This window comes from Anomaloglossus baeobatrachus, chromosome 9 (assembly GCF_048569485.1).
Source record: "Anomaloglossus baeobatrachus isolate aAnoBae1 chromosome 9, aAnoBae1.hap1, whole genome shotgun sequence".
NCBI lineage: Eukaryota > Metazoa > Chordata > Amphibia > Anura > Aromobatidae > Anomaloglossus > Anomaloglossus baeobatrachus.
The window spans coordinates 222,462,745-222,473,282 of record NC_134361.1 but is presented as its reverse complement, the minus strand read 5'-3'; the positions used below and the strand labels follow the sequence as shown (position 1 = coordinate 222,473,282).

The 10,538-nt window shown below is 50.7% G+C and overlaps 1 protein-coding gene across 2 annotated transcripts; it reads left to right on the top strand.

Annotated features, from left to right (window-relative positions):
* The first annotated feature begins 3,894 nt into the window (after nt 1-3,894).
* Nucleotides 3,895-9,934, top strand: PIM2 (Pim-2 proto-oncogene, serine/threonine kinase). Of its 2 annotated transcripts, XM_075322992.1 has the most exons (6): nt 3,895-4,048; nt 4,580-4,686; nt 7,225-7,275; nt 7,428-7,791; nt 7,909-8,085; nt 8,470-9,934. In XM_075322992.1, exons 1-6 carry the CDS (start codon nt 4,009-4,011, stop codon nt 8,571-8,573), a joined length of 843 nt encoding a protein of 280 aa, XP_075179107.1. In that variant the 5' UTR covers nt 3,895-4,008; the 3' UTR covers nt 8,574-9,934. The 2 variants fall into 2 exon arrangements, with proteins under 2 accessions (XP_075179107.1, XP_075179106.1); XM_075322991.1 differs by lacking the exon at nt 3,895-4,048 and having other exon boundaries at nt 4,315-4,686.
* The last annotated feature ends 604 nt before the right edge of the window (nt 9,935-10,538 follow it).

Genomic DNA, 10,538 nt, shown 5'->3' with positions numbered 1-10,538 from the left:
GTGTCAGCTGGCCATGAGCGAGGTCCAGTACCTCGGTCACCGGGTAGGTGGGAGAACACTGAAGCCCGAGCCTGAGAAAGTGGAAGCCATCGCATCCTGGCCCACCCCCAGGACCAAGAAGCAGGTGATGTCCTTCTTGGGGACCGCTGGGTACTATAGGAGGTTTGTTCCATGCTATAGTAGCCTGGCAAAGCCCTTGACGGACCTCACCAAGAAGAAGCTGCCCTCTGCAGTCGATTGGACAATGGACTGCGAGACAGCCTTCCGGGCCCTAAAGGACGCCCTGTCCAGCCCGCCCGTGCTACAGGCAGCCGACTTCACGCGGCCGTTTGTAGTACAGACCGACGCCAGTGACTTCGGCCTCGGTGCGGTGCTCAGCCAGGTGGACTCTGCGAGCCAAGAGCACCCAGTCTTGTACCTGAGCAGGAAGCTGTTACCAAGGGAAGTTGCCTATTCCACGATGGAGAAGGAGTGCCTGGCCATAGTGTGGGCCCTGCAGCGTCTGCAACCCTATCTATACGGGCGCCACTTCATCGTGGAGACGGACCACAATCCCCTCAGCTGGTTGCACACCGTCTCTGGGACGAATGGGCGATTGTTGCGATGGAGCCTTGCGCTCCAGCAATACAACTTCACCATTCGACACAAAAGGGGCCGTGACCACGGTAACGCAGACGGGCTGTCCCGACAAGGAGAGGTCGCGGACGGGCGCACGGGGGAACACCGGAGTGTGCTGCCCCCTAGCGCCCTCAAAAGGGGGGAGGTGTGAGGTAAATCCGGAGATATGACGATAAATCATGATATTCAAGTATGTCAGGAAGCCCTCTCCTGGTGTCACCCCCCCTTTCCTTCACACAACTGGTTTAGCAACAAATCCCATGGCCATCTACTGTGATATGGAGATGAGGTGGTGTGGGAACAATGGACACAGGATGACTCCCTGCCGTCACCCTGTAACAAGAGTTGTATCTCATTAGCAAGGCTATGGAACTAGCTAGACAGAACGACTCCAGTAAAAAATGGTTCATATCTCGCAAGCCATATTTCCGATAAATATGGCAACCATAAAAATGGTGTCTCCGCATGCGGACGATGCCGGCACACCCTTTTTATGGGAGCAGGACATTGGGAAATGCCCCAGGCGTGATATCAGCCAAGGGGGAACTGGCAGACAGGTCATGAGTCCCCTCGTTCTGTAGCTAAATTCATAACTGTCACAATGAGAGCATTGGCGTCCGCCTACGACGCTCCCAGGCCAAGTTATGGCCATATTCCATGTTGTGGATTTTGTCCATAACTCCAGCCAGGGGTGGAGCAGTGCTCCCTCTGAGGTCACGAAGGTAGGAGGGGACCTGGATTTGCCCAGGTTGATAACCCTACTTCGGCCATTTTCCAGTGTTCTTTCGCTGGGGGTCACGTGTAGGAAACATCTGTGGGAGTTCCTGGAAACCTGGTCTACAGCGCCCCCCTGTGGCCAGACGCACAAGGTAACTGATTGAATTGCATACCTGTTTGTAAACCATGCTTTATCTGTAACTGTACTCTGACATATGTATATTCTGTAGATTCCCTATTGTATATATTGTAGTTTCTAGTGTGCTTTAGGCTGATTAAATTATATAATTAATCTTGGGCTGTTCTGTTATCTCGATCTTGAATCCCACGTCTGTGTGTTCGGCTAATAGTTACCGTAAATCGGTTGGTGGCAGCGAATTGTGCCAAGGATTATTGTGGGGAGGCCAGTGAGATTCGGGGAGATTTTATATATTCCGCCCGCGGAGGTCGGGGGAATATATACCTTACTCTCACCGGGGACCCTTCAATAATCGGCATAAGTAGTATAGCGGCCTCCTTGCTTATTGTCGGGCAATTCCATAATTGGCCTGACTATAAGAGGGGCGCTAGAGAGCGCGTCACGTGCTCTGTCTGTCGGTCGGGAGGTATAGAGGAGGGGTGACCCCCACTTGTTACCCCCCGATTGTGACGTACTGGTAGCCAGCGCGGGGGATTTCTGAGTGACCCCCCCGGTGGTTTGTGACAGATCCCTCTGTGTGTAATGACTCTATAATATATAGGAAGAGATCCCTCTGTGTGTAATGACTCTATATAATATATAGGAATAGGTCCGTCTGTGTGTAATGACTCAATATAATAATAGGAATAGATCCCTCTGTGTGTAATGACTCTATATAATATATAGGAATAGATCCCTCTGTGTGTAACGACTCTATATAATATATAGCAATAGATCCCTCTGTGTGGAATGACTCTATATAATATATAGAAATAGATCCCTCTGTGTGGAATGACTCTATATAATATATAGGAATAGATCCCTCTGTGTGTAACGACTCTATATAATATATAGCAATAGATCCCTCTGTGTGGAATGACTCTATATAATATATAGGAATAGATCCCTCTGTGTGTAACGACTCTATATAATATATAGCAATAGATCCCTCTGTGTGGAATGACTCTATATAATATATAGGAATAGATCCCTCTGTGTGGAATGACTCTATATAATGTATAGAAATAGATCCCTCTGTGTGTAATGACTCTATATAATATATAGGAATAGATCCCTCTGTGTGGAATGACTCTATATAATATATAGGAATAGATCCCTCTGTGTGGAATGACTATATAATATATAGGAATAGATCCCTCTGTGTGGAATGACTCTATATAATATATAGGAATAGATCCCTCTGTGTGGAATGACTATATAATATATAGGAATAGATCCCTCTGTGTGGATTGACTCTATATAATATATAGGAATAGATCCCTCTGTGTGGAATGACTCTATATAATATATAGGAATAGATCCCTCTGTGTGTAACGACTCTATATAATATATAGGAATAGATCCCTCTGTGTGTAACGACTCTATATAATATATAGGAATAGATCCCTCTGTGTGGAATGACTATATAATATATAGGAATAGATCCCTCTGTGTGGAATGACTATATAATATATAGGAATAGATCCCTCTGTGTGGAATGACTCTATATCATATATAGGAATAGATCCTTGCTATCAGCGTATGCGGCAGAGTGGCTTTTGGCGCTCAGACCTTCCTGTGCGCTCGTGTATATGTTTGTATTGTATATATAGGGTTGTGCACATGGCGCTCGCTCACATCCGCGGTTTACAATTCCTAGTAAACACTCTTTATTTTGATGCTCTGACTCTCCCGCTCGCTCAGCTCACACCCTATTGGTCCTTGTAATTATTGTATTTGAATAATATCCTAACACTGATCTCTGATTGGTGGCTACTTCTGTTGACCACGCCCCTCCTTGCAAGTATTTGGAACCTCAACTGACAGTGTTCTTCATTCACTTGTTACAGTGTGTCAGAGCAGGTGACAGCGCAGGGGGCAGGTGACAGCGCAGGGGGCAGGTGGCAGCGCAGGGGGCAAGTGACAGTGCAGGGGGCAGGTGACAGCGCAGGACAGGGGGCAGGTGACAGCACAGGACAGGGGGCAGGTGACAGCGCAGCGAGCAGGTGACAGCACAGGGGGCAGGTGACAGTGCAGTAGGCAGGTGACCGCACAGGACAGGGGGCAGGTGACAGTGCAGGAGGCAGGTGACCGCACAGGACAGGGGGCAGGTGACAGCGCAGGGGGGAGGTGACAGCACAGGGGGCAGGTGACAGTGCAGGAGGCAGGTGACCGCACAGGACAGGGGGCAGGTGACAGTGCAGGAGGCAGGTGACCGCACAGGACAGGGGGCAGGTGACAGCGCAGGGGGCAGGTGACAGCGCAGGGGGCAGGTGACCGCACAGGACAGGGGGCAGGTGACAGCGCAGGGGGCAGGTGACAGCGCAGGACAGGGGGCAGGTGACAGCGCAGGGGGCAGGTGACCGCAGGAACAGGAGAAAGCGCAGGGGGCAGGTGACAGCGCAGGGGGCAGGTGACAGCGCAGGGGGCAGGTGACAGCGCAGGAACAGGTGAAAGTGCAGTTTCACCCTCTGTTCCCTCCATCGCTTTTCAGGATGATAACCCCCATCATTGACTCCTTGGCCTCCAAGTCAGGTAAGAAAACAATTCCAGTACTGGACTACAACTTCTCCATTCTATCACTGCTGACCTGAACTACAAGTCCCAGCATCTTCTAGACGAGAACCTCCAAGGATGAGCAGGGATGTGTAGTTCTCCTACACTCGGAGGATCATGCATTCACCGCAGTCCCTCTGAGTGTATGTAGGTCGCTGCTATTCCTCTGTGCTGCTGTGAGCCGTCCCCATGCAGTTTCGGTTGTGGTGCGTGGGAGTGTGGCAGGGTTGTAGTCACACACATGTGCCAGCTTGTCAGTAAAGGGCCGTGTCGTGTATATCTGGGGCAAGAAACAGAAAATCTTTTATAGGATGTGTTGAAATGGACCTCGTCCTCGTATCGTTCTCTGCTGAGAAACTACAGCTCCCGGCGTGCTGAGACTTGTAGTCTCCCAAGAGATGGAAATAAAGAATTACCAGAAGCACTGGGGATGTTTATCATGTTTAAAGTGGGGGGTCTTAGCCTCCGGTTGTGAGCGCCCCTTTAATGTTAATATGTTGTCTTTTACAGGAAAGGACAGGGCATGTTTTGAGAAGTTGTACCAGCTGGGTGCTGAGCTGGGACACGGCGGATTCGGGACGGTGTACGGGGCATGGAGACTGGCAGACCACACGCAGGTGAGTGTGGCAGGACCCTGCTTGTAGGATCTGCACGCCCCTGTCTGTAGGATCTGCACCCCTTCCTTGTAGGATCTGCACCCCTTCCTTGTAGGATCTGCACCCCTTCCTTGTAGGATCTGCACCCCCGTCTGTAGTATCTGCACTGCCTGTCTGTAGTATCTGCACCCCTTCCTTGTAAGCTCTGCGCCCCTTGCTTGTAGGATCTGCACCCCCGTCTGTAGTATCTGCACCCCTTCCTTGTAGTATCTGCACCCCTTCCTTGTAAGCTCTGCGCCCCTTGCTTGTAGGATCTGCACCTCTTGCTTGTAGGATCTGCACTGCCTGTCTGTAGTATCTGCACCCCTTCCTTGTAGTATCTGCACCCCTTCCTTGTACGCTCTGCACCCCTTGCTTGTATAATCTGCACCCCTTGCTTATAGGGTCTATAGTAGTATCTTGTAGTATCTGCACTCCCGCCTGTACGATCTGAACCCCCCCTGCTTGTAGGATCTGCACCCCTCGCCTGTAGGATCTGCACCCCTCGCCTGTAGGATCTGCACCCCTCGCCTGTAGGATCTGCACCCTTCGTTTGTAGGATCTGCACCCCCTTCTGGTATTATCTGCACCCCTCGCCTGTAGGATCTGCACCCCTCGCCTGTAGGATCTGCACCCTTCGTTTGTAGGATCTGCACCCCCTTCTGGTATTATCTGCACCCCTCGCCTGTAGGATCTGCACCCCTCGCCTGTAGGATCTGCACCCCTCGCCTGTAGGATCTGCACCCCTCGCCTGTAGGATCTGCACCCCTCATTTGTAGGATCTGCACCCTTCGTTTGTAGGATCTGCACCCCCTTCTGGTATTATCTGCACCCCTCGCCTGTAGGATCTGCACCCCTCGCCTGTAGGATCTGCACCCCTTGCCTGTAGGATCTGCACCCCTCGCCTGTAGGATCTGCACCCCTCGCCTGTAGGATCTGCACCCCTCGCCTGTAGGATCTGCACCCCTCATTTGTAGGATCTGCACCCTTCGTTTGTAGGATCTGCACCCCCTTCTTGTATTATCTGCACCCCTCGCCTGTAGGATCTGCACCCCTCGCCTGTAGGACCTGCACCCCTCGCCTGTAGGATCTGCACCTCTCGCCTGTATGATCTGCACCCCTCGCCTGTATGATCTGCACCCCTCGCCTGTAGGATCTGCACCCCTCGCCTGTATGATCTGCACCCCTCGCCTGCAGGATCTGCACCCCTCGCCTGTATGATCTGCATCTGTAGAATCTGCACCTCCCTGCCTCTAGGATCTGCACCTCCCTGTCTGTAGGATCTGCACCCCTCGCCTGTAGGATCTGCACCCCCTTCTTGTATTATCTGCACCCCTCGCCTGTAGGATCTGCACCCCTCGCCTGTAGGATCTGCACCCCTCGCCTGTAGGATCTGCACCCCTCGCCTGTATGATCTGCACCCCTCGCCTGTAGGATCTGCACCCCTCGCCTGTATGATCTGCACCCCTCGCCTGTAGGATCTGCACCCCTCGCCTGTAGGATCTGCACCCCTCGCCTGTAGGATCTGCACCCCTCGCCTGTATGATCTGCACCCCTCGCCTGTAGGATCTGCACCCCTCGCCTGTATGATCTGCACCCCTCGCCTGTAGGATCTGCACCCCTCGCCTGTAGGATCTGCACCCCTCGCCTGTAGGATCTGCACCCCTCGCCTGTATGATCTGCACCCCCCAGCCTGTAGGATCTGCACCCCTCGCCTGTAGGATCTGCACCCCTCGCCTGTATGATCTGCACCCCTCGCCTGTAGGATCTGCACCCCTCGCCTGTAGGATCTGCACCCCTCGCCTGTATGATCTGCACCCCTCGCCTGTAGGATCTGCACCCCTCGCCTGTATGATCTGCACCCCTCGCCTGTATGATCTGCACCCCTCGCCTGTAGGATCTGCACCCCTCGCCTGTAGGATCTGCACCCCTCGCCTGTATGATCTGCACCCCTCGCCTGTAGGATCTGCACCCCTCGCCTGTAGGATCTGCACCCCTCGCCTGTAGGATCTGCACCCCTCGCCTGTATGATCTGCACCCCTCGCCTGTATGATCTGCACCTCTCGCCTGTATGATCTGCACCCCTCGCCTGTATGATCTGCACCCCTCGCCTGTATGATCTGCACCCCTCGCCTGTATGATCTGCACCCCTCGCCTGTAGGATCTGCACCCCTCGCCTGTAGGATCTGCACCCCTCGCCTGTATGATCTGCACCTCTCGCCTGTATGATCTGCACCCCTCGCCTGTATGATCTGCACCCCTCACCTGTAGGATCTGCACCCCTCGCCTGTAGGATCTGCACCCCTCGCCTGTATGATCTGCACCTCTCGCCTGTATGATCTGCACCCCTCGCCTGTATGATCTGCACCCCTCACCTGTAGGATCTGCACCCCTCGCCTGTATGATCTGCATCTGTAGAATCTGCACCTCCCTGCCTGTAGGATCTGCACCCCTCGCCTGTAGGATCTGCACCCCTCTCTTATTGTATGGAGAGACTGACTTAATCTCTTGCTCCCCCAGGTGGCCGTGAAGCATATCAAGAAGAGTCGAGTGACGGATTGGGCTCAGCTGGTAAGCGATACACGTTCTCCGGCACCGGTGCCGCTCCCTGTTCAGTAAAGCTACATTAGCTGCATGTGATACTTTATCTGCTCTATGCTGCCCCCTAGACACCAAAAAATTGTTTACTGTAATTTGCTAATTTTATTTTTTCTCGCTTTTAGGGCAATTTCTCTCGGGTGCCCATGGAAGTGTATCTACTGTTGAAGGTGAAGGGCCACCACGGCATCGTTGAGCTCCTGGACTGGTTTGAGACCTCCGATGGCTTCATGCTGGTGATGGAGATGCCGGAGCACTGCCGGGACCTGTTTGACGTCATTACCGAGCACGGTCCCCTGGAAGAAGACGTCGCCCGCAGTCTGTTCTGTCAGGTGGTGGACGCCGTTGTGCACTGTCACGCCCAGGGGGTCACCCACCGAGACCTCAAAGACGAAAACCTTCTGCTCAACACCCAGACGGGGACGGTCAAACTCATTGATTTTGGCTCCGGCGCCTTACTCCACAATTCCACCTATAGTAACTTCGATGGTGAGTGATGCCTCTCATGCGCTGATACATTGTAACAAACTACCATAGACAGTTACTAGACCTGTATATAGGGATCGGACTGTATACAAAATTAACCCCATATGTTCTGCCCTACAGGAACTAGAGTGTACAGCCCGCCAGAATGGGTGGCATTTCGGAGGTACAAAGCGGTGCCCGCTACCGTGTGGTCTCTGGGTATCCTGCTCTACGACATGGTGTGTGGGGATATTCCGTTCGAGAGAGATCAAGAAATCCTACAGGCTCAAGTTGTCTTCAAAACCAAAGTTTCTCAAGGTAAGAGACCAGAGTAGTAAATATGTCGCCTTTAAGTGGGTCATCCTTGTTTAGAACACATGTACGCTCATCTTGAGTGAGCGTGCATGTGTAAAGGGATGGGAGAAATGGCTATGGATGGGTGGGGAGCGGGTCCTCCATCACTTCGTTGACGAGAGTGGTAAATATGCCACCATGTTGGCACCTTTAAGTGGGTCATCCTTGTTGAGAACACATGTACGCTCATCTTGAGGGAGCGTGCCTGTGTAAAGGGATGGGAGAAATGGCTATGGATGGGTGGGGTGCGGGTCCTCCATCACTTTGTTGCACTGTCTACGCAGCTTGCTTCACTTTCCACGCTAAAGTCGCCATATACCCATTATATCTTCATATGTGCCTTTCCAGAATGTGAAAATTTAATCCGCCGGTGTCTATCTACCCGCCCCTTGGAGCGTCCATCTCTAGAACAGATTCTTCAGCATCCCTGGATAAAAGAGGAGCGCACGTAACGCCGTAAATGGAGGCCGAGACATCCCTGGCCACCAGGGGGCACTGTACACTGGTGAAGCACAAAATGGCTACCTCCGATATTCCGGCCTAGGAGAGGAACATCAGCTCCGAAGGACAATAAACTTAATTAGACAAACTATTGTGACATTTACAAGATGTCCCGTAAGCGGTGCCAGTGCGGTGCTGCCGGCTGCACCCTGCCATGACTCAGAGATTGCGCAAACAGGAGAAATAATTCATTAAGATGGCCGGTTCTACAAGACAACCTTCCCGGGAGGCGGCAGATCCTCAGTAATAACCTGAGAAGAGCTTCGTGCTATTAAATAGGAACTTGGACCATATTAATGGAGACAAAATGGTGCTCGCGCATCACAGTCTAGGCCCGTCATGGCGCTCGCATGCCACAGTCTAGGCCCGTCATGGCGCTCGCGTGCCACAGTCTAGGCCCGTCATGGCGCTCGCGTGCCACAGTCTAGGCCCGTCATGGCGCTCGCATGCCACAGTCTAGGCCCGTCATGGTGCTCCCGTGCCACAGTCTAGGCCCGTCATGGCGCTCGCGTGCCACATTCTAGGCCGGTCATTGTGCTTGCGGGTCACAGTCTAGGCCGGTCATTGTGCTTGCGGGTCACAGTCTAGGCCCGTCATGGCGCTCGCGTGCCACAGTCTAGGCCGGTCATTGTGCTTGCGGGTCACATTCGAGGCCGGTCATGGCGCTTGTGGGTCACAGTCAAGGCCAGTCATGGCGCATATATTTATTAATATTGTCACTTAAAAAATATATATTACGCCTGTTTTAGGTATTCCTCAAAATGAGTCTTAAAGGAATGCGGCACTCAGACAGAAAATCGGCATAATATTATTTTTTTCATTCTTTCCATTCATAGGAATGACAATATTGGTTAATTCGTTTTTACAGAATATTCCCAACGTTGTCTATATAAGATAAAAGATACATTCTTGGCTCTTCACTACAGCAGGCACAAAATGGAGGAATTGACCATAGCAACCAATCAGATCGACTGTTTCATTTCCCAATCTGGGTTACAGAAATTAGACCTGGAATCTGATTGGTTGCTATACATTAAGATAAGGCAGCCATCCATAGCAACCAATTAAATTGCTTCTTTCATTTTACAGAAAGAACTGGCAGCTTATGGTTGCTAAGGGCAACACCTCAGAGGGGCGTCCTCCAGTTTTCTGCCATTTTGTCACCCTGTGAGGGGCTCATTGCATCTTTTGTTGAAAGAGTAAATACTTGTGTATTAAATGAAGCGTCCATATACTTTCCAGTCTGAGATTTGGGTGTTGTTATTTTTTTATATAATGTATTGATGTTATTTAATAAATGGCTGATATACGTTTTCTACACGATGTGTCTACATGGTTTCATGTGAGGGAATAATGAAGCCGTGGGCCTGCGGAAGCCTCCTGTCACCGCCATCTTGGTGCTTCCGTTAAGCCTAGTCACAGGCCGAGCTCCAGAGGACACTGCGATTTCTGCTATATTCTGACATACCAAAGCATTATATACATATATATATATATATATATATGTATGTGTGCGCGTGTGTGATCGCTTTCAATATATTATATATTATCTATGTGTATATATATATATATATATATATATATATATAAAATAAAATATAATATAAAGCTTAGTGTATATATGTGTGTGTATGCATGTATGTGTGTGTATATGTGTATGTCTGTATGTGTGTGTATATGTGTATGTCTGTATGTGTGTGTATATGTGTGTGTATGTATGTATGTATGTATATGTGTATATATGTGTATGTCTGTATGTGTGTGTATGTATATGTGTGTATGTATATATGTATGTATATGTGTGTGTTTGTATATGTGTGTATGTATGTATGTATATGTGCATGTATGTATGTGTGTGTAAGTAAATGGTGTATGTATATGTGTATATGTGTATGTGTGTGTGTGTGTGTATATAT